Source organism: Podarcis tiliguerta (genome assembly GCF_965153285.1).
Source record: "Podarcis tiliguerta genome assembly, chromosome: 2".
NCBI lineage: Eukaryota > Metazoa > Chordata > Lepidosauria > Squamata > Lacertidae > Podarcis > Podarcis tiliguerta.
In genome coordinates, this window is record NC_139535.1 from 68,208,410 (window position 1) to 68,231,872 (window position 23,463).

At 41.6% G+C, this 23,463-nt stretch overlaps 1 protein-coding gene and 1 long non-coding RNA gene across 4 annotated transcripts in view; both read right to left on the bottom strand.

Moving 5' to 3' along the window:
* Nucleotides 1-307: 307 nt before the first annotated feature.
* Nucleotides 308-23,463, bottom strand: part of LOC310671319 — a 38,150-nt gene continuing 14,994 nt past the window's right edge. Inside the window, exon 2 of the long non-coding RNA XR_014507955.1 lies at nt 308-2,022. This is a non-coding gene — a long non-coding RNA (uncharacterized lncRNA). The remainder of the gene's footprint in view (nt 2,023-23,463) is intronic.
* The window catches only part of KIF3A (kinesin family member 3A), a 30,559-nt gene continuing 7,403 nt past the window's right edge, over nt 308-23,463 (bottom strand). Inside the window, exons 5-18 of one of the 3 annotated variants that reach the window (XM_083427054.1) lie at nt 22,981-23,086; nt 21,553-21,692; nt 20,401-20,598; nt 19,100-19,274; nt 17,553-17,654; nt 12,709-12,717; nt 11,450-11,606; nt 9,914-10,094; nt 8,807-8,917; nt 6,082-6,207; nt 5,397-5,450; nt 4,455-4,523; nt 4,178-4,302; nt 308-3,442 (exon numbers count right to left, since the gene is read on the bottom strand). In XM_083427054.1, coding sequence (XP_083283180.1) covers nt 3,394-3,442; nt 4,178-4,302; nt 4,455-4,523; nt 5,397-5,450; nt 6,082-6,207; nt 8,807-8,917; nt 9,914-10,094; nt 11,450-11,606; nt 12,709-12,717; nt 17,553-17,654; nt 19,100-19,274; nt 20,401-20,598; nt 21,553-21,692; nt 22,981-23,086 — 1,602 coding nt within the window. In that variant the 3' untranslated portion in view covers nt 308-3,393. Of the gene's footprint in view, nt 3,443-4,177; nt 4,303-4,454; nt 4,524-5,396; nt 5,451-6,081; nt 6,208-8,806; nt 8,918-9,913; nt 10,095-11,449; nt 11,607-12,708; nt 12,718-14,351; nt 14,424-17,552; nt 17,655-19,099; nt 19,275-20,400; nt 20,599-21,552; nt 21,693-22,980; nt 23,087-23,463 lie in introns of all 3 variants that reach the window. The other 2 variants (XM_083427056.1, XM_083427055.1) reach the window with 2 other exon arrangements.

Sequence of the window (23,463 nt, forward strand, 5' to 3'; positions counted from 1 at the left end):
TATATGTGTTTATCTACTGAAGCATTTCCCCACAAAACTGATGAATTTAAAACTTCAACAAAATCACAACCCAGTCAGATTGGTGGCATATAAATAATACATCATCATCATCATTCTCTGAATCAAAGGTTTGTTTTTGGCTTCCAGACCACAATACCCAATCTGGATATAATGCTAAACCAAAACTTGTTGCTTCCACTCTTGCTAGGGGAGGAGGGAAATGATAGCATTCTGCTCATTCATTGTAAGATATTAGCTATGGCTCACTGTGATGTGTGAATGGGCAGAGAGAGAGACTGCAAAAATATGTCGGGAATCCAATTCTTTTATTTCTAGGCATCAACATGCTCAATGTCAAGACATTGTGTCACTATATACAACATAAGGAACACACTTTGTACACAATGCAACCAGAAATTTTAACTCTCAAAAAAGTTAGCAAAACAATAAATAGGGACTAATTTTACATCTGGTATTTACGCCCTTATATACAGACTTGATGGCATGGACTAATAAGCAGTTGCTAGAATGGTAAAGAACACAGGGTAACTAATTCCAAAGGCATGGAGCGAGACATCTCCTTCTGTTCTTGTAGTCCAGGAACTGGTTAAGTCATTAAAGAAAACGACTCCACAAAACCCATGCAGACACCATTTCAGATGCTGAAACTGAAGCTAAGGAAAAAATTAAAGGCTTTGGGCCAATTTTCCTAAATTACGACGATTGCTCTGCTGGAGAGGCATCTGTGTGTGCACAAGCAAGGTTGGACTTGCATTGCGTGAGTCAACAAAGGACTATGAAGCACTGAACTGTGGTGCTGTGAACTTTCACTGAAGTTCCTGTTAAGAGTCTCTTGCTCCTTTGTTCAAAACGGTCCTAAGGCTGTGTCTAACCTGGAATGCCACTTTTGAGAAAAACAAAACAAAACCTGTGTGCTATTTTAGATTTGTTAGCATTTTAAGACTAAAGAACTGGCCCAAGCTATATAAAAACAGTGCCCACAACTACGAAAAAATGTTATTTTAAAAACTGAAGAGTCAAGTCTGCTAGGATCCTCCTAAAACTTACTTTTGGGACAACATTTGAAATTTGCCTACCTCTTGACAAGCAGGAATTTTAAATCTCCAAAACTAAAGCCTAGTCAAGAGAAAGACAAATGTTTCAGTAGTAATCAAAGGTCAATGTATGCATTGGCGTTCCAATTGGTTGATTGTAACTATCACATTTCTTCATTAGATGATGCAATCACACTGTATTTCAGACACAATTTGCATGCCCAATGTGCGTCTTCTGATAACACCACAATTGTGGAGTCACTCACCTGTGGGCTATCAGACAGGTGAGCATTTGGGTGGAGATTCCTTCCTTTGGCAATGACCATTACAACAATGTATGGATTAGAAATGAAACCACTGATCTATTCCTAATCCAGCAGAGAGTTAGGAATACATTATGTACGAAAAGAATCAAATCAGCTCCAATCCTTATGCCTATATAAGTGGGTTGAACCAAACTATGAACAAAAAACTCGTCTTTCCCCATTTCCATTTTTTTTAATCCAAGTTTGCATTCCATATTCATACTAAATTTTTCCTACAGCTGACATTTAGCTGAAATTGTCAGTAGTTTTCATGTGTATGTGAGCAATACAGCCTATAGCAATTTAGCACAATCAGTAAGACTCAAGAGTGTCCAATCGCAAATCCTGTTATGACAAATTATTATTATTTTGAGCATCAGAGTATTTCACAACAACCAACACATTTTTCAGAATACAAGTCACACAGTTAGTGTCATGTTTAATTTAAAGATACAAAATACATACAGTAACAGATATCTCCAGCAGTTGTCACACAATATACTTAGTTACAAAAGAAACAATATTAACACATAATATTGTGTATGGTAGTGGCACCACTTCATAAATAAGAGATTGGAAAAATAACCTGGTGCCAACTAAATATCTGGAATGATGAACAAGGAAAAACTTTTCTTTTAAACTCAAAACAAGTACAGTTGTACCTCCTTTTGTGTCCAGGATCTGTTCCGGAGCCCCGGATGCTTGACGAAAGGGACGCTCGACAAAGCGCTTCTGCGTGTGCGGCAAACCCAGAAGTAACCTGTTCCGGGTTTGCCTTGGACAAAATGGACCCTAAACGAGGTACCACTGTACAACTAAAGAGAGGGTAAGAATGCACCAACCTGCTGACACTACCATTGCGTAAACACCCTGTAAATCATCACTTGGTAATTGGCAATGGAGCAGTTCATGACATTCTCCACAACATTTATTGTTCCTCCACTGAAACACTGAAGGGATGAAGCCCAAGGTGGCTTTCTAAAACGTTACCAGACTCAGCTGCTTTATCCAAAAACCAGTTTGGCCAGATGATTTAGGTTCACGAATGCAAGAAAAACCTAGTATGTTTTGTTCACAGTACTACATTTAAGACTATTTATGAGAGCCCCTTCTATAATAATGTCACAGGATTTCATTTTTCAGTTCAGACTGCCACAGCTATCCAACAGCAACTGTTCTCACTGAAAGTCATCACAACCTAATTTAAGCGGGATGAAAGATTCAACAGTAAAAAGAGTGAGAGATGACAATGTCCACTCAGACTACAAATGGCGTCAGGTAGGGAGAACGAGTAGTGTTAGTAACTGATGCAAGTGCTGGGGGAAATAATCAGGTGGTGGGCACTTGATGTAGAATGCATGCTGCAACTTCAGTCTAAAGGATTTCTCAGTCTTTATTCTCTGAACCAATACACGTCCCATCACCACCTAAGGTCTACAACAGTCCATCTTTGTATAACAATACGGAGAAAAGTCTATGCACATGAAGTACACGCTGAAGAAATTAATAAGTTATTTGCACATATGTGGTAGGAGATACTTAAGACAGAAGGGGATTCAGAGCATCCCAAGAACTTGCAGCTTCCAGAATAAGTCTGCAGTGGCGCAAAGGCAGAACAACACAAGAGGCAAGTGGAAGCAAAACAGGTCTATCAGGATGTGGAATCCTGGTTATAATTCAGTCACACACAAAACCTTTTCCAGTCAATTCAGTTCATTTTAAACACACCACATATCCTCAACAGCTTCACTGGCATACTGCCCGAAGCAGGATTAGTAACATTGACAAATTTACAGTCACAATCTAGTTTAGATTGAACTTAATATACATGTAACAGATGACATAAAAGCAAATCAAGGGAAACAAATGTATTTCTTGTTGTCTCCAAGACACAAGTGTAGCCCTTTATAGCTACTTCTGTGTCAACCAAACATCAAAACTCTTCTGCGATCTCCAGAAACGAGAATCTGCATATTTGGGCCAAGTATTAAGCCACACGCTAATCTTTATTGCAGTCCCACCACTGTCAGAGCCTACTGGAGCAACGACTCGATCACAGCGCCTGATTTGGCAGAACGTTTTCTGTTGGGAGAGGAGAAAGAAAGTTATATGAAGAGAGAAATTAATGCTGCCAAATCAAAGTGCACATAACAGACAACAAAATCAAGAAACCAGGCTGATTTCAGGAGGAAGCTAAGATGCCCTCATTTAAGGTATGCGCATGGTCACAACGAAACATTTAAAAGGTGCTTACACTGGCATGTTTTAAAAAATGTTTAAAACATGTTAAACATGTCTAAATTTTGTGGTAATCAATAGCAACCATGGATTCAAGGGCAAGGAGAGGAAAGAGTTTGTGGGCGGGGGGCAGGGAGTATAATTTGCCATAGATTGATCTAATATACTTTTAGGGAAGCAATGTCCCTAAATATAGCTTTAAGTTCAGTATGGCCCTGGGCTAAAAATATATCCTCTTGGGAGAGAAAAGATGCTTGCCCACTTCTAAACTTGTGGGTGGCCAGTGGCTTCAATGCTCCTAATTGCAACCACATTCCATTTGAGAGCTACTTTTATTTATTTCACTTCTATAATCTTTCACTGGTTCCCCAAGCAGAGTGAATGTTGACAACAAACACAGACAGAATCCTTTGGCCCTGGTATGCACACAGCAAGGACACCCCCAAATTTGCAATTTTAGGACAGCTTCAGACATGCAACATGGGCATTCATTGAGTTTTTATTTGGCATTGAACAGAAAGGGGGTGATGACAAAGTTTCAAGATGGTGCAAAACACAATATCCTACGGCAGTCCTTACCTTCTGCCAGTTTTGGGTCTTGATCGGCCTTTGGAAGTCCTTGGTCTCTCTAGTTTCAACAAAGACTGTCTCAGGCTTTCTTCTGTATAAGCTAGATATACATGGGAAAGGTCCACCTCAAAGGGCTGAGGAGGGTAAAACAGACACTGTGAGTGGACATTTGTGGTTCATACCAAAGTATAGCATCAAAGTTGAAGGAAATTATACAAAAAATGCAAGTGTAGAAAGCTGGAAAAGTGTGGACTGCAGCAGCCTACATTTGCAAAGGATCACTTACATCTTTTTCCTTTTTATCTGGCACGGGAGTCTGTTTTCTCATATTATTTCCGGTATATGCCACACATTTCTTAAAAGAAAAAAGAAGACAAGGAAGGAAAATAGATATTGCACCAAGTAACCACACTGCTGGGAGGTCTTTTGCTTCCTTTGTCGCAAGGAGGGCAATCTCGGCAATTTGAAAAGAGGCAGGTTTTGTCCTCAATATGCCCAGAAGCATTTTAAGGGTGCAATCCTGGCCATGCACCAAAATCAGTGAAGTCAGTGTTGACAGGGCTAGGGTGCTTATTCATTTTATTTATTAATTACATTTTTATACCAGCCTTCATCTGAGGTTCATAGGGCCGTTTACAATATAAAAACACCCACCCCACACAGATAATTTGTTTAAATAGGCCATAGATTGGAAAGGCCTGGGAGAAGAGAAGAGTTTTTGCCTGGTGCCTAAAGATATGTAACGAAGGCGCCAGGTGAGCTTCCCTGGCGAAAGCATTCCACAAGCGGATATAAGACATAGATATTCCATCTAATGGAAAGAGCGGACCACGTATTCTAAACTGGATAATGAAAAATCGACTCAGGTAGGTTACTGCTTTTGTGTCTAGCAAAACAATATGGGAAGTCCTGATAATAAAGGGGGTATAACATAAAAAATCAAGGTCCTTCAGGTTGTCCTATTGTTGCCCCAGTAGCAGCTGGCAGGGCAATGGAGCTTACCTGACCTCCCATCACCAGTGCTGCTGTGGCTTACTGGAGAGGGATGAAGTTGGTGCAGTCCAATGCATTGATGGAAACCCTGAGTAGCTGTGCCTGTGGTTTAGCCCTGTACGGACCTTGCTGACCTTCCACTTCCCAGTAAGCCACACCCACAGGTGCAGTGACAGATGGCTAGGTATGTGCTGCCACCACTGGGTTCCCATGCATTGCAGCTATGCTTACGTACCAGCTGCCACTCTCCAATATCTTCATTCCAGTGAACGTAGTTTTCAATCATTTCCTTGAAAGAAAAATCAGAAGAGAAGGGGGGAAAGTAACACAGGTGCAAGACCTCTGAGTGCAGGGCCATCTTTAGCAGCGCCGGGGTGCAAAAACTGCCCAGCACCCCCAAGCTGTTGAGCTTTTTTGGGGGGGCAACTCTCTCCCATGTCACAGCGGGTGAAGGGAGGAGAGCAATCCCCACAGAGGCTTGGGAGAGAAGCTGTGTGCCTCATGTGAGCAGCGTGCGTGCATGCGCTGGGCGGGCCTCTCGACAGCCTGCCAATCCCAGGTGCGCAGGAGGGCGTAGCTGGCCAGCTGCCTCAGCGTCCACAACATAAAAGCCTGCGGCGCTCTGAAGGGCTCTGCTCCGCTCGGCAGTGGCTGTTGACTGGCCTGGCTCTCCAATCCCCGGACTCCAAATCTCGAGAGCCTGGCACCCGGGTGCTCCGCACCCCTAGCACCTATGGGTAAGCCGGCCCTGTCTGAGATTCAGACACAACAAGGGCAGCTTGGGAAACTATGCTAAGGGAGGTGCAAGTATACAGCTTCTGTTAACGTAACAACTGGTCCCAAGGGTGAAAAAGGCCGCTTCCGGGGTCATTATTGCTAAATCTCTCAAAACAAATACAGGGCTCCTTCAGTTATTGTACCTGATAATCCTGAGGTATAAAGTTGTCAATGATAAGCATTTGAAGACGAAGCTCCCTGCTGAGCTGTCGAATGTTCTCCAATAAACCTTCAATTTCTCTCTGATGTTCTTGTTGCAAATCTGCCATCTATGAATACCAATTATAAAGCAATTATAAATTATAAATCAGGAAGCGACAACCAGGATCATCCACTAAGAAATGGAATATTCAACCAGAGACATAAAGCTTGCGGTGTAAAGATAATCGTGATCATCCCATGCCAAACCTGGCATCATACTTGAAGAGTGTTTTCATGCTCAGTTCATCCTAAGAGAATGAACTTGTACCTGACAAAGCCCCTTCCATCTGGTGGTTTTAAAAACGAACAGGCCCCAACCCAGCATTAATTTGTTTTCATCTTCTCCATTATTCTTTGTTTCCATTCTAACCATTTGGTGGAAAGTAGGTGGCGCTGTGGGTAAAAGCCTCAGCGCCTAGGGCTTGCTGATCGAAAGGTCGGCGGTTCGAATCCCTGCGGTGGGGTGCGCTCCCGTCGTTCGGTCCCAGCGCCTACCAACCTAGCAGTTCGAAAGCACCCCCGGGTGCAAGTAGATAAATAGGGACCGCTTACTGGCGGGAAGGTAAACAGCATTTCCGTGTGCTGCGCTGGCTCGCCAGATGCAGCTTTGTCACGCTGGCCACGTGACCCGGAAGTGTCTCCGGACAACGCTGGCCCTTGGCCTCTTAAGTGAGATGGGCGCACAACCCTAGAGTCTGTCAAGACTGGCCCATACGGGCAGGGGTACCTTTACCTTTACCTTTTTAATTCCAGCAAATGAAAATTACCGGTTAAGGAAGTTAAGGAAACCTACTTTTTATTTATTTCTTGGTCACTTTCAATTAAAAGGACATTCAAATCAGTTCACAGAAGAATAAGGAAAACAATGATGAAGCCAACAGGCATGACTTGATTAACAAAAAGCATGCCAGTTTAGCACCAGCATTAAGGCTCTTTCATATTGACCCAAGCGTGGAAGCTTATGCTGATGCCTTAACAGATGTGCTCTGTAGACAGTAATGTTCTTCAAAATCAACAGAAATAGTGCTCACTTCCTTGGTCTTTCAGGCCCAATGCCAGATTGCGAAGATGTCCCATGTTGTCTGGATCTCATATGGTCTTATAAAGCATCCAAGCTTACTGTATTGCTAGAGAAATTTTGAGAAGGAACTATGCAGAGGGACCCTCTTCTAGCACCCTTTGCCATCCTTAGAGGTGTATGCACATTTGTGTCAGTGTGTGTAGGAGGGTGCTACAGTGTTGAGTGGGGCATGGGGGGACATACACACATGGTTGTGCGTTGTGACCTCCCACAACAGTTTCTCATTTTCAAAATGTGTCTAGTAGCCTAAAAAGATTGACAATCCCTTACCTAACCATTGCACCATTCTGTTACAGTAGCACCTTGGCTTACGTTACCCTCGGGTAATGTAAACTTCGGGTTGTGAAACTGACAAATCTGGAAATGTTTCGCCACACACGCAGAAGCGGTCCCTCCGGTTGTGGAAACCTCAGGATCCAACTGGAGCTCCGGAATGGATCCCGTCCGCAACCGGAGGTACCGCTGTATATCTCATAGCTAGAGAAATGGGCATTGCTTACATTATCCACCAGGTGGCTCCCTTAGCAAACACTGAAGCCCTGGTAAATTTTCATTTCAAAATGTAGTTACTGCCTTAGGCTTAAAAAAAAAAAAAAAGATTACTTTTGAACTGCTTCTCAGAACTTCACCAAACCAATGAAAGTGCATCTTCTTTGACAAGTCTGAATAAAGTCCACCAGTAGTTTTAATCAAAATTGTAAAAAATAAAATAAAAAATGATATACTGGTATAATAAATATAGCAATAAAAAATGTTCATCTTCAGCTAGCTTAAGCTGGTTTTCCTCTGGAAATTTTTATTGAATCAATTTGAAATTCAGCTCATTCACAGACCTCATCAGGCTGATCATGTATGCCAAGTTTCAAGTTATTAGCTCAACAGGTGCCATTTTTATAAGCTATTGATTATTGCGGCTTACAAATGGCAGAGCATTTTGTTGTGCTGCGAACTTTCACTAAAGGGGCACTCAGAGGATAATAAAACTTAAGCAGAAGAAGAATAAACTGAAATAAAATCAATGTAATAGCATAAGACTTCTAAAAACAATTAAAAGCTAACAAAACATTAAATAAGTCAATGAAGCCATCAAAAACCTGAGAGAAGAAAAAAGTTTTACTTGACTTCTAAAACAAAAAGATGGGTGGTAACTCTTGTACCAGTGAGGGAAAAGCATTTCACAGATGAGACATAACCACTGAGAAGGCGCTCTCCCCAGTTGCCACCAACCTTATCTCACCTGGCAAGGAAAAGTAAGTGAGCTCTTTCCAAGATTTTTTTTAATGCTTACGTTATCATGTAAGGCACACTGCACACTGATGACCCTGTATGTGTGCATTGTTAGCATATACTAACAGGATATGTGTTCACTTAACGTAAATAACCAAATACTCCAGAACAGCCATATGACTCTCATACACTCCATGCTATTTCCTTCTGTGGTTCTTTCTTACTCCCAACATCCCCTTTTCTTTGTACAAGGGTCAAGGGCCATTTGCATGTTCATATCTGCCTTCAGCATGGCTCAGGAACAGGGTTGTTCCGTTCCTTTTATACGGGAACAAGCGCGAAGACTTTATGACACTGACCTCTGACTTGGCTGCCATTAGCATTGTCCAGACTTTTTTCAGCTTCTTGGTCTTCCCTTGTGCTTCCTCCTGAAGGCTGGTGTACTTTTCCTCAATGTCCAAACGCTCTTGCTGTTTGCAAATTATGAAAAATGCCACAAGTTAGCCAGAATTGTCCAAACTGATGTGCTGCTGGGAGGGTGCTATTCAGTCCTGGCTTTTGGGGATGATTCACATAACAAGTGTATGTAGGGATCCTATGTAAACGGCTGCCTCACAGCCCCATCTCACCTCCATTTTGTCCCCACACCATCACTTTGGTTCAAAAGTCTCTACTGGCAAGTTGTTGTTATTATTATTTATTCAATTTGTATACTGCTCTTCATCATAGAGCAGTTTATAGCATAAAAATACAAAATGAGAACACAAAATGCATAACAAAAACAAACAAATAACCACCTTCCACAAACCCATTTAAAAGACCATCGGATGTTTAAGCAGCCAAGGAGAGAAAAAGGTGTCACTCTTTCTTTATTGCCAGGTTTCCAGCTTCTACCTCCTCACGCCCTGTGCAGCCTTCTTTCAGCTTGCTGTTCTCTTACTCCCATTCCTCTCTATCCTTTCCTTCACTGGGATAGCCTTTATGGAAGTTAACCCACTATTTTTCCCCCCTTTGTAAAGTTCTGATGCCATTTCTGTGGCTCCCACTCAAGTGCATCTGCTACCTATACGGAAGTTCTTGCAGTGATGCATGCTGAGCTCCTGCACATTTTAGTTTCTGGGCCCAGTTCTACAGCCAAGGCGTGTAGAGGGAACAGCTTCCCCTGGCCTAGAGCCAAATTCTCTCTAATCATTTGTAATCTGGACAAGCTTATTCCCTCAACATGGACAGGAATCTTTCAGACACCAGACAGAAACACATATCTTGAGCAAGTGTGATAGCACACTAAAGCGGAAGATATCTAATCTTTCCGGGATCACCATGTTCTACAAACGTAGATACCATCTACAGCCTCTCATTTCAAATGTGCCTTCGTCTTGCCTGCACATGCACAACATGCAGGTAAAGAAAAGTACTGTGAATGCCTTTTCAAAACACAGCAATCAAACAGGGCAGCAAAATCCAACCTCTTTCTCCTCAAGCTCCCTTCGGAGCTGCTCTGCTCTTTTCCTACGCTCTTCCAGCTCCATGTTGGATTCTTCTAGAAGCTTCTCCTGCTCCTCTGCTTTTGCCAGTAAGTCCACACCACCCACGATCACTTTCTTTTCCAAGGCTGACAACTTCTCCAGCAGAGACTGATGTTCTTGCCTGGATAAAAACAGGAAGGGAGGGGGAATTGTAACAATACTAAAGCTACATATAGATCTCCCAACTTCAGTTGCGGAGCCCACACACTGCATACCTGAAATCCCAGTCAGTTTCCTTTAAATCTAATAAATAAATGTAAGAAAACAAGCAACCGCTGTAGGAAGACTTAAGCCTGTTCCCTAGTGCTTGCTTAAATTTAGCTGGGCTGAACAGGGCCTACTTTTCAATCCACTAGGGGCTGCTAGAAGGAGACAGTCTTAGTCTGTTCTCTCAAAAATCTCTGTTAGTTTACTGTCCTGCTGTGCTCTCAAGATGTTTGCAAAGAGGGCAAGACAGAAGGTTCTAGATCTTGTCCCCACTCCCAGTTCTCTTTATTTATTTAGCATCTTCTATAGAACTGTGCAAACTGTGGGGGCAGGGGAGAGCATTAGACAACAGAGGCTTTATTAAACCCTGTCAACTCTCCTTGGTACAAACTAACATCTGAACAGCCCCACAGTATATGTGTGGTGCGGGGGAAGTTGTACATATTGGAGAACTGCATGTAGGCAAGGAATGCATGTTTGGAATGCGTGGCCTGAAAGTCTGTAGAGGGTGGGATGGAGAGGAAGAGAGAAAGCTTTCTTTAGCCTGTGAACAATCACAAAAGGGGAATATGAAAAATGCAACTGTATGTGTGGGGTGTATGCATGAGCATTCCAGTTACATTTGGGGTCTTTGGAGTAGGCAAGTCTCCCAAAGAAGGGGTGTTTTCAGAGTGCATGATAAAGTACGCATGCCAAAAGTGTCAATGAGCTGTTGCAAGGCAGGGTCTATTGCAGGTATGGCCAAACTCGGCCCTCCAGATGTTTTGGGACTACAATTCCCATCATCCCTCACCACTGGTCCCGTTAGCTAGGGATGATGGGAGTTGTAGTCCCAAAACATCTGGAGGGCCGAGTTTGGGCATGCCTGGTCTATTGCCACTGTGAGCAAGATGCTTCATAAGTTAACTTCTATACATTGCCAGGCAAGCAGTGTGTGTGTGTGTGTGTATACACATGTGTACATATACAGTTCAAATCCTCCCACTTTGGGGACCTTGCCAAGATCCCAAATGCACTTGACCACATCTCAAACCAAATCTCAACATGCCCTTATCACCAATGAGCTGTGCCACCTAAGAGACTGAGCTATGAAGAGGAAGTCCTGGATTTGAATGTCACTCCTGCCATAAGATCACGATGGAGCCTTAGGCAGGCCACTTTCTCTCAGCCTGAGCCCGACTATCATACCGATTTGCTTCACAGGATTACAACCATGTAATTCTATACAAACGGCAAACATGATTCTATTCCAATTTCAGCATTGCTCACTGTGCTTTAAGCAGGTCTTTCTCCCGCTTCTCCAGCTCTGCCCGGGCCTTGTTTCTTTCTTCCTCTTCCATATCAAGCTTTGTTTCAAGAGCCTTCCTTTCTTCATCAATCTTCGCTTGCATCTCTATCATCTTGTCAGGAGAAACTTTCTTCTTTCCTTTCAGGAGAGCCAAGTGCAGGTTTAAATAAATCAAGCATATACATACATACATACATAGTCCCAATATGTGAATTACCATTAAAAAAATTAGATTAGTTGTTATAACAAAAATTAAAGAGCCTACGGCTGCTACTATTAACTCAGAAGCTACAGGAATGCACAACTGTAAGAGAAAGGAAGAACACTGGTGATAGCCCTGCTCCATCTTAGTGATTGTTTTTTTATTATTTACTAGGAGCTGAAAGTTTTATCGAAATATTTGCTAATATAGTCACCCCTGGAGCATTTGCCCTCAAAAATGTCCTCCAGCCATATAGCATAATTCTAATTTATTTAGAGGCGTGAGTGATTTTTAAAAAACCCAAATAATTATCATAACAATCATCTGCTGAGAATCAGTGACTGGAATGAAGAATTGTAACATAGGGAATAAACTGCTGATTTAGAAAAGGACAGTTGTATATCAAATTAACTGCAGAATGTTTTCTGTAACTCAATCAATTTGGAAGTTACTTTAAAAGACACACAACAGCCACATGTACCTAAAGAGGCCAGCACTTTAAAACTAATAATTAGAATGTATATAGTGAGAATAACAGAAAAATAAAAGATATATGTATGAAGGAACAAAATTAACATGACAGAAGGGGTACAAAAGCTAAAAGCAGGTTTGCAAAACCAAAAGAAAACTCTTTGCACTGCGATTCGAGGAAAGAAAAAGAAGGGTGGGGGGAAAGAATCATTACTTTGTTTGCCCCATTTTGCTCTCCCCTCTCTTGCCCCCACATCTTAGGCTATCTGGATACATCTAGACTGATTATATCTTGAAAAGGAGCAACAGTTTTATTGCTGCTGTAAGGGGAAACCCCTTAGACCATCCTTGCTCTTTCCCACAGCTACATTTGGATAATGTCACACACAGAAAAGCTTTGCTCAAGTGGTGACAGGTCAGCGTAGAACTGCATTGGATCCATTAACACTGTCTAAGATATTTTGGGGGCATCTTGAATGGAGGTCTGAGAGAAAAAGCTAGGCATTCTTAACAAAACATTAAGCAGTTTCAACTGTATTAGATGGAGTGCAAATCAAACACACCAACCTGATTGATCTTGCATTTTAAGAGGAAGAGGCAAACAAATCGCAGAGAGGCAGCACACGCACAAAGGAAGTGGGTGGGGAGGGAAAAAAGAAACACATTATTGGCTTGATTTGTTTTACAAAAAGAAAAAAAGAAACAAGATCTTAAGTAAAAGCATTCATCAAAATAGGTTTCCATAGACAAAAAGAAAAGAAAAACCAGCAAATTAAAACTCCAAAATGCAAGATTAAATGTGATCATCGCTGCCCCAAATTATACTGAAGAGTATCATTAATCTTCAGTACACTGGAGGATAACATTGTTTCTCTCAACAATATTATGCTAAATTCTGCTGTTCAAGCTGCAAGCCTCTCACAAAGATCATGCTCTAAGAAACATCCAAGAGGGTGATCTACCACCCTCAGTTAAAACCAGAGCATGTTGACGTAGCCAATTGCCATAAATGTCCAGCTAAGCTTACTTGGCGTTTGAGCAAATTGCCAATTGGCTGTTGCATCTCACATGACCAATCACACATATAGGAGACTTCATAAGATTTCAATGTTAATTTCAGCTGGGAGTTGCATAGTTTTGTTTCTAGAAACTCAGGTGCTTCCACAGAGGTAAAGTGGCAAATTTTAGCTGGTGCCATCAAAGAGAAGTGGTAGCATTGGGGGAGAAGGAACAAATGCAATGAAAACATGCAACATGCAAAGAACAGGAAAGGGGGAAAGAAGTCACAGAATGGGAAGAATAGTTTTTGTTAAAACCTGAAAGCCCAATCTATGCCACACGCTCCTTTCAAGCTCAAGGTTATTTTGCGGACCGAAATCGTTCTTCAAATGAGAACATCCCGTTGTCATTAAGAGCAGTGGTTAGAAACAGAAGATGCAGCTCATTTATTTCCAACTAATGAAAAGTGCCTAATAAAAACCCCTTGAACCTTGTTCTACCTCATCAGCACCAAAATTGACATGTCTACCCACAACAGTTAAATGCTGCAACTTAGCAGCTCCAGGATACACAGTAAGTCCTACAGGTGCAGGGATTTCCCAGTCACTCCTTCTGATGTGCAGAAGGAGAAATGCCAACACATATTGTAGAGGCTGATGGGAAGTGGCCTCTGCGCAAGCAGAGCTTTTTGGCCCAGGAAAGGAGTGTGAAGTTTTTCCTTGTTTAGCGATAAAGAGCTTCAGCCAGTTTTCTGGAAGATTACAGAACTATGCACACTTGCTTAGCAACTTTTCCAATATATATATATCTAGAGAAAGCTTGTTAACATCCTACTGAAATATATACGACTGTATATCAGTATAAAGCTATGATTTTAGAGAACATCACCCAATGCCAAAAAATCCACTCGTTTCCTGCCACCTTATATGACCAGTACTAACATGCATTCTTGCGGTCCTCGGCTATTTGGCCAAAGATTAATCTCAAACAGGTCTCTCCCCACCCCCACCCCCTCCACAAGAAGTTTGAAGCAGCAAAGGGGAATAAAAAAACATGCTTTAACTTGGGTAGGTGGGTGGGGAAGAATCCACATTTCACTCTGAACAAAACCAATGTTGTGGACAGGGAGCAAAATGCAGCATCAAAACAAAGAGTGCAAAGGTTATGGAAAGGCCAAAACTTCACTGGATGACCAAAGAGCTCCCACTCACTAGTGAAGGATTTATCCACAGGTTTCTCTATGACAGAGCATGTAGAGTCTGAACTACTGCTGCTGCTACTGCCTGGAAAACAGAGAAGCAGGCCCCATGGAAAACCCAAGAAAGAAGAAACAGGATGAAAGAAACACATGCTAAGCATTAGCTCTAAAGGACAAGAAGCTCAGAGAGACTGGTTTAATGTTGCACAATCCCATTTTCATCGTCTTCCTATGTACAGCTGCAGTGTTACACATGACTGATTGACCAAGTCATCTTAGTGGCTTAAATAAAAAATAATAATCAACTGAGGCAATTGACAGTTGCCTTGGTCTCAGGGAATGTGTGCCTCTATCACTCCTCCTAGCAGTCAATGTGGTATTTTCAATAAAACAGTTTCGGTGTTGGGTCACTTATTAACTGTGACTAGCAATGGATAAATGGGAAACTGAACAAGGAAGCAATCTGGAAGAAGGAAAAGGACACAGAGCTTTAACATTGGAACGAAGACATCTGCTGGTGTCACCCTGTGGTCTATGGCTCAAAGGGATGGAGCCAAGATTTACATTTAACCTCAAGTCAAGAATTGAGCATGTGGAGGGGGACTGCACTTCTGAATTACATCCCATGAGAATGTGAAAGAATGCAATAGGCACCATACCCCATCCAACAGGCTAAATAATTTCCTTCTTCGGACCATTATTTTGAGCCTCACATCCATGCCAATTCCTGTCACAAAACTAATAAATAGCTGTGCATGTTTTCACGTGTACAGGGATAACTGGTAAGCTGTGTGCTTAATTGGGTTCAAACAGCACCAGCACTTACTTTAGAACCTTTTTGTTCCCACAAAACTCTGGCAGTTGAGTGGAGCAGGGTGACGGATGGGCAATGAAGCAGTTTTTGAAAAACTAGCTTCAAAATTACTATTATGATGCCATAGGCAGGTAGCTTCACCCTCAGAAACATCTTAGTTTCATCTTAGCTGCCCAACAATAAGAAACCAGCTTGGATAAGAATAAAGCCAGCAGTTGTTATTACTAAATGAGAGTGACTCTTCCGCTCAGAACTGAATAGGATCAGAGATCTTGCAACAAGCCTGCACACTGCTCTGAAGCCGGAACAAATCTGGAGGCAGCATGACCATAAATACGCCTGCTCCTCTTCACTGTGATCAAGGAAATTGTCAGGATTTTTATTAAATACCCACTGTTTCAGAATGAGAGCACAGATCAGACAGACCATCTAGCAATACTAGCTTTTCAGACCCATAAACTAGTTGCACAAAAACACACACCAATCTAAGCAGAAAACAGAAACCCACTGAAGGAATGTCAACAGAGCAGACACCTATTTATTTTTTTAATGCAGGAAGGGTTTAGACCCATTGAGCTACTCATGATTTAAACAGACATAACACAAGGCCTGTTCAGGCATTCTCTCCCTCCGCCATGCATGGTAGAGATAAAGAAAATTTAGGCTCATACATATAGATTGGGTGCTGGGAAGTGAAGTGGATATTTACTTTCCCCACCCTCCATGGCTCAATGCTGGCAGGGCCCTCCCAGCTGGCACTGAGATCATCTCCTTCAAAGGTGAAGAAACCCATCAGCTGATGGGCATTAAGCACAGCCCCGTTGGCTGCACTGGAAAACTACTAATGGGAAACTGCCTAGCGCACCCAAATCCAAGCATGTCTCTAGTTGTCCTACACCTGATGTCACACTTGATGTCAAGTGTTGGGCAGGTGAATGTGGCTTGGGGAAAACAGTTTTAAAGTCTTAATTAGGACCACTGTCTTGCCCTACTAGGCCAGTGGACCATAGGTTCCCCAACACTGATGAAGATGACAACATTCCAGCCAAGAGATTCTGCATTCAGTTAGCCATAAATCTCCTTGCCCTGTTCTCTGGCAGGTCCAATATGCAGCTGCATATGTTTTAAATATGTTCAAATAAGTGCAAGACCTCCCAGCATGGGGTGTCACAGTGAGGAAACACATGAGGGTGAGGATCTGGTCAATATCCTTGGTGCTACAAGAGGCTTATTTAAGAAGTAGAAGAAAAAAAAGTTTGCAAAAACTTCAGAGTATTCAGTTGATTCATGTTTAAATCAATTTAATTATTTACTTCTTTGGCCAAAGGTTAAAAGTATAGATAGGAGCATCACTTTAGCCTAATCTGCTTGCATGTAAGCCTGAAATTAGTTTACAGAATGCATCAAGTTATGCTGATAACTTGGGATTGAACTTCAATTTTCTTTTCACGCTAATTTAAAAATGTGATGTGGGGGGTCAGTGTTAAAATCATGATTTTGCATGTGGTTTGAATGGATGAAATTATTTCAGGTTTATGATTATGTTGTTTCTCTTGGTGGATAAAATATATGGATTTCTATTTACAGAGAAAACAGAATCTGGCAGACCATCTTCTTTGCATGCCAGTGGTCCCTCGTTCAATCCCTAGCATGTTCAAGGAGGCCTGGGATAGACCTCAGTCACACCCTGGAGAGCTGCTGCAAGTCAGTGCACACAATGCTGAGCTAGATGGCCCAATGGGTCTCTCAGTATAAGGCAACTGTCTTTAGAAAGAAATGATTAAAAGACCCGTCACCACTGCTCCCTCATTCCCAAAAGGAAGATAACAGGAGGATGCAACAGATCTGCAGATGTGGCAAGGTTTTTTCTTAGGAATGAGCATGCCATAAACACAGAGAGGCCCATATAGCAAACTCCTTGGCAACTGTGGCTGAACATCAAATATGTTCACAGCTAGATCTCTCCAGCTACACAATCAAAATCCAGGCACTAACATGTTGGTTCAATGGAGCTTGCTTTCCAGTAGTATTTTCAAGAGTCAAGTGTATATCCTAAAATAAAAAAGCCTGTACTAAGTACACCAAAGTATTGAGACAAGACAGTGACCACCTTGATATGCACAACCCTTGACAGTGTATAGCATTTCATACAACCCAGATTATCTGACTACCCATGCACCCTCCCTGTTACAATCGCTGAGAAAAAAATCAACCAAGAACTCAAATACCTGTGAATTCCTGAACTATGAACATACTGTCACTTAAGAGCCATGTTATGCAAGCGGAAACAGCATTTATCTTTTAAGTAAGCAATTCCAACACTTCTAAAAGAGCCATGATAATTACAGCAAAATACAGATAATTATAAGGCGAACTGCGGCTATTTTTTCAGCACCTTACCTCTTCGCTTCTTTCGCTTTTCTCCATCTTCTCCAATCTCCCCATCATCGTCTTCATCATCATCTTCAGAGCCACTCGTCTCAGAACCAGAGATCTCTTCCCCTATAGTATTATTGTTTTTTTTAGTGGCTTATCCAGGAAAAAGACACTCTTCAGTCAGTGCTCAGCTACAGCTTATTGTTACATCAGCGAGGCACTCATACACTTCACTATCTTAATTTAAAACTCACCCTAGTTCTGTCCATTTTCCTTTCCCACCCTTCCTAGAAAATCAGACTGCAAGGGAGCCTGGCAAACTTTGCCAAACAGACTACCATTAGCAGCTGGATGTGGGCCTGGTCTTTATCAAATTGATTTTGCTGTATCCTTTGACATCAGGCAGGTGCCTTTGCTGTGCCTCCAGTAGTTTCCAGACTTTTCCTCCGGGTGGACCACGTGAAAATATCAAAGAATCTGGGCAAGCCACTTAATGATTTTTCTGCCTATTGTAGCAATTGTACTGAGCTGTGCTAGATGCTGTGTGATTTCTATTGCTTTTTATTTATTACATTGTTTCTTATTGTATTACAATTAGAATTTCCTAGAACTAATAAAATATAAAATACAATATAAAAGAAGCAATAAAAATATAATTAGAAATCAGTATGTTTAGTGTGCTACATTTTCAGCTACTGCTCACTAGACCACTTGAATGAAACTCATAGACTACTGGTTGTCTGTAGACCAGTTTGGGAGCCTCTGTATTATTATTTTTAGTGCCTGGTAAAGTATTTTTGTTTAGGCAAATGTATCCAGACATGTGATAGCTGACATGTGTTTTTATCTGCTTTTAGCTTAACTGTCAATTTTAATTATAAAAAATACTTTTTAAACACTTTTTATTAACAATTTTAATGTTTTTTTGTGTGTAAATCACTTATAGGTTCTATTTACAATCAAGCAGCATATAAATTTTGTTAAATAAGTAAAACACTAGTTGCAGGCAAGCCTAAACAAAGAAAAACAAGTGACCGGCAATCTACTCTTAGCTCCAGGTACCACCTAGTGGGCAGATGTAATATTTTACTGAAAGGAATTAAGCACTAATTTGAAGTTCAGAGCAAGTATGATGTAGTGGTTCAAGTACTTGACTTAGATTTGGGAATATTCAGGTTCTAATACAATGACTTTGGGGTCAGTTGCTCACTCTCACTAACCCACCTCAAAAGGTTGTGAGAATTAAAGGGGGTGTCATTCTGTACACCCCACAGCCGGTGTGGGGAACCTTTGGCCCTCCATGTTGCCAAACTACAATTCCCATCACCCCTGGCCATTGTCCATGCTCGCTAGGGCAGATGGGAGTTGTAGTTCAGCAACACCTGGAGGGCCAAAGGTTCCCCACTCCTCTCCTATGAGGGCAGGTTCAAAATCTTTAAGCATTTTAACAATCAGAATTTCTCTGCCATTTTGGAAAGTTATTAAGGTAATTTGGACACTCAGTGCTATTTCTACTACCTGCTTGTAATCTCTATTGAAAAAGAACTGGTAGGAAAGAGTTGGCAGGTTACCTTCCTCCAACTTTTTCTTAAGTTCTTCAATTTCTTTTTGAAATTGGCGAAGCAAAGCATCCTTTGGATCTTCATTAATTCTAGCCTTATTCTTGATGTTCTTGGCACGGTTGGCATATCGCAGAGTGCTGATAGTCTCGTCATAATTGTAGTCTGCTGGACCAATGTTGGCACACTAAGAAAGAAGAATAAAGCTATGTACAAGAAGCAGGGTGGAAGCAAGAGCCTAGAAAACTACAGTTTGAAGAAAAACAAAGTCAATTCTACAGACTGCACAGCACAGTGATCACATTTAGGGTAAAGGTTTGTCGCCTGTTGGCCATGGGGCTGCTCTGCAGATCTCAGCCCAAAGCATAACTGAAGGCCAAATGTCTGGCTGTTAGAGACCCCTACTTGGTTCACAAATTCCTGTGCCCGGGTTTGGCCTGAACCTATACATGGGGCACTCCAGTTAGGAAGCCTAATATATAAAGAGGTGGCTCCATAGAATCACAGAATCTAGTCCAACCCCCTGCAATGCAGGAATCTTTTGCCAACATGGGGCTCGAACCCATGGCCCTGAGATTGAGAGTTTCATGCTCTACTGCCTGAACTAGCACCTTTCCTTTAATGCATAGAAATGTATAGTTATTTATCAATGTGGTTCATGTCTGCTTCACCAATTGGTAACGCTTCCTACATGATACTAAACACACCAGGCTAAAAAAAAATGTTTCTGTATGTATTTGCCTGCTTTATCATGCTTTCAAGAATTAGGCTAACCCAAACCCCAAACATGGAAAGCTCAAACTTCACATACACACCCCATATTGTATATATTACTTATAGAGGGTGGAATTCAAGGTAGCGCTAAGTGGGGTATGCATGCAGACGGAGGCTCACTTGTGCAACAAGACTTTCCTTCCCCCACATGCCCCCCAAACCTGAGCCAGAGTAGACTTAAGGTATATGGGAGCACATAAGTGGGGGGGGGGGAGAGTCCAGCTGTACTAGCAGACATTGTTCCATGTATACAACAACTTAACTGAATCCCACACACAATTTTGCAGCAAAACAAACACATACTTAAAAAAATTCCCATTAAGGGCTGGTGTGGCATATTGTACAAGCTGTCCAACTGAGATCCCTGCTAAGTAAAGACAAAATGGGAAGCAGGGAGAAAGTGCTGTGTGGAAACTCCTTGGGAAGGAGCATGGGAGAATGCAGCATAAAGGAGAAGTAGCAATAGCAGCTATTACAACAAGCTGTTGCCTCGGCTCACTAGAGCATTATGGAACTGAATGTGACATTCTCGTCATTACCATCATAGTTTTAGAGTTGCCTCCAAGGGAATCCTGTAGCAGTCGAGTCAGTTTAGAGTTCCGGTAAGGCACATGAGTGCTCTTTCCATCCACTAATGCAGAAATGACATTCCCAAGGGTAGAGAGGGAAAGGTTGATTTTGGTAGCTTCCTTTAGTCGTTGCCCAGTGGCTCCAGTTTTTGCTTGCCTCTCTGATCCCTTGAAAAAGAGAGAGGAGAAATTGAGAAGGGATGGAAAATTCCAGCACAAGCATTATCTGCAAATGAGAGCACAGAACACTGCAAAGCAGCTAGAAAAGGAAAGAATGGGGATGCCCATTTGAATAAAATGAGCAAAGGGGAAACTTCAGTTAATCAAGAAGTTCATATTTGGTGTATGACTCAAAAGCGGCACCCCAGAAACACTGCAAGGAACCCCAGGGCAGATGGCATCCCTAAAATAACAACTGCTACAAGCAATGCCTTGGGGTCCAGACTTGAAAACAAGAAGAAAAAGAAGTATTACAAAGGTACTGCACTGCAGGAAGAGGGAACAGTGGGATCATTTTTATTAAATAAAACATCCCTAGGCCTCATTATTGCAGAGCCGGAGGGGCAGATCATGATTGCTGTGGGTTATAAAAGGCACACAGGCTGAAAGGCAAATAAAATTCCAGATATACTGTTTTTGTATTTGAGGATTTTCAGGAACAAACACTGTATTTTAAACACTGGTAGGCAGAAAAAGTCCAGCTAGGGCACAGAAGTTTCAACTGATCTAAGGGAGCCTACTACATTTTTCCAACAAACCAAGAATCAATTCCTAGAAGAAAACATGGCACAGAATCTCATCCTCCACAATTTTAATGATAGTTACACAGTAAAAGCTTTTAAGACTGTTCCTGAAAAGTTATGGTCTTCTTCTTCCTTGCAACTGAGCTTGGGTGAATTTGCCCAAGTTGTCCCAATGCTTTGAGCCAGCAATCCTTGGTGAGTAAGCACCACTTAATACAGAGACACTTGCTTTTGAGTACCCGCACAAGATGGCTCTGAAAGAAGGGTCTCCTGTGATGCCTGTGATGGTATCTCAGCCCTCATGTTAAGATAGCCCAAGACAGATGCATCAGAAATGCATGCAACAACTTCTCTGCAAGGAATGAATGTAGCAACTTACCGCAAGGTCTACTAAGTGCAGTTTGCCCATGCGCACATGTATATTCCCATCAACACCCTTCTCACTGCACTCAATTGTAATTGTAAAGATAGCATGGGAACGGGAACTGTGCTCATTCATATTAGTGGCACCAACAGAACCTATGTACAAGTAAAGGCTTATGTTAACAATTCCATTTAAAAAATTTTAAATTTTTATACTGCCCTTCATCTGAGGATCACAGGGCAGTTTACAATATAAATGCACAAAGATGCATAACAATAATAACATATGAAACAATAACAGCACCCCAATTGAAATAACACTGTTCTGACGCTACCAGAGCAACTGCAACACTGCATAGATTATTGTTTCAAAAACTATAATACCGAGGCACACATGTTGTCTTTGGCCCTTATTTATCAAATTAATGCATAATAATCACAGCTTCTTACTGCTAAAAACAAATACACATCTATAATGCATCCGTTTATCACATCAGCTGTGATAGTCCAAGAAAACACTGCCCAAGGTGAACAGCAGCAATGTTTTCTGGTGCTCCAAATTTATACCTTTTGATTCAGCTGCACATACAGTCATAGTGGAAGACAGAAATTCATTTAGATTTAGTTCTCACTTTGAGAGCTGAATGATATTTCTTTTTTAACAACTCAAGTATCAAGAATCTGCATCCCAGTTGTCTTCAGTCTGCAAGCATTTTTTGCATAGGTAATGAAGGAAAATAAGCCAACGGGAAACATCAGGAACTTTAGTGACATTTAATTGGTATTATGCAGCTTAGATTTCTTTCAGCTGGTTACCAGCCAACCACATGCAGCAAATACATAATTTTTAAAGGTTTCAATTAACCATTCAGGTATTGCTTAATCTCGGACGGCTGAACACCACTTGTCCCTCTAAGAAGTTGGATAACTAGTCGCATAACTAGTTAGCATGCCAGAGTCTCATTCGTTATCGAGACTTTGGCATGCTAACTAGTTATGCGACCCCCGAACGGTCGGCGTCCAACTTCCATTCAGGTATTGTGTATTTTCCTAAATTGGCTGGCATGTCTCTTCTTTTCCACAAGAGCATAAGAGCTCAGCTGAAGAGCCAGTGTAGTATAGTGATAAGATTTGAACCAAATCCTTCCTCAGTTATGAAACTGAATAGCCTTACCAGACTTAGGCAAGTCAACCTATCTCTCAGTTTAACCTGATGTATAGGGTAATTACAAAAATAAAAGCATCCACTGTGAACTGCTTGGATAGTGGTTGGTATGCAAATTAATAATTTAGAAAAGCTACAACAATTGGATGGTATCCAACTAACTCTTTCTGTCAGCCCAAGGATTTCTGACTGTGCAAAGGAACTTGCAGCCCTGCCCACCTCATAGACATAATGTCTATAACAGAGGCAAGAACAGCTAGATGGCTATGTGCAACTTACGGTTTTTGTGACCAAGTGTCATAATTCTGTCCATGTCATCCGCATTGTTTACAACATAAGCTGAAAGATCTTTGATATAGACTCCCACATCGGGTCGTTCTTTAACCTATAAGACAAATCAGGCAGCCATTTTGGGAAAGCGCCTAAAAACAGCCTTTAAACAAATACTGCCCTGTGTCCCTCTGCTCACAGAAGACTCTCTGAGTGGAAGCTTCTGTGAATGGAAGGTGGGAGGGAGGGGAAGGCAATTTTCACTTTTCACCAAATAAATTCCAGAGGGTTAAGGAATTTCTGGAACACCATGAGAGAGGGTGAAGAAGAAAGTGAGGATTTGCAAAACATAATTTCCTTCACTCTTTCATTCACAGAAGCTGTTGCTGGGGTGAAGAGTTTTCTGATGAATGGAGTGACATTTGGATACAACACTTTGCATTTGCCCATTAGTAATTTTGTTATACTATTCCCTTTGCTCACTAGTTTAAA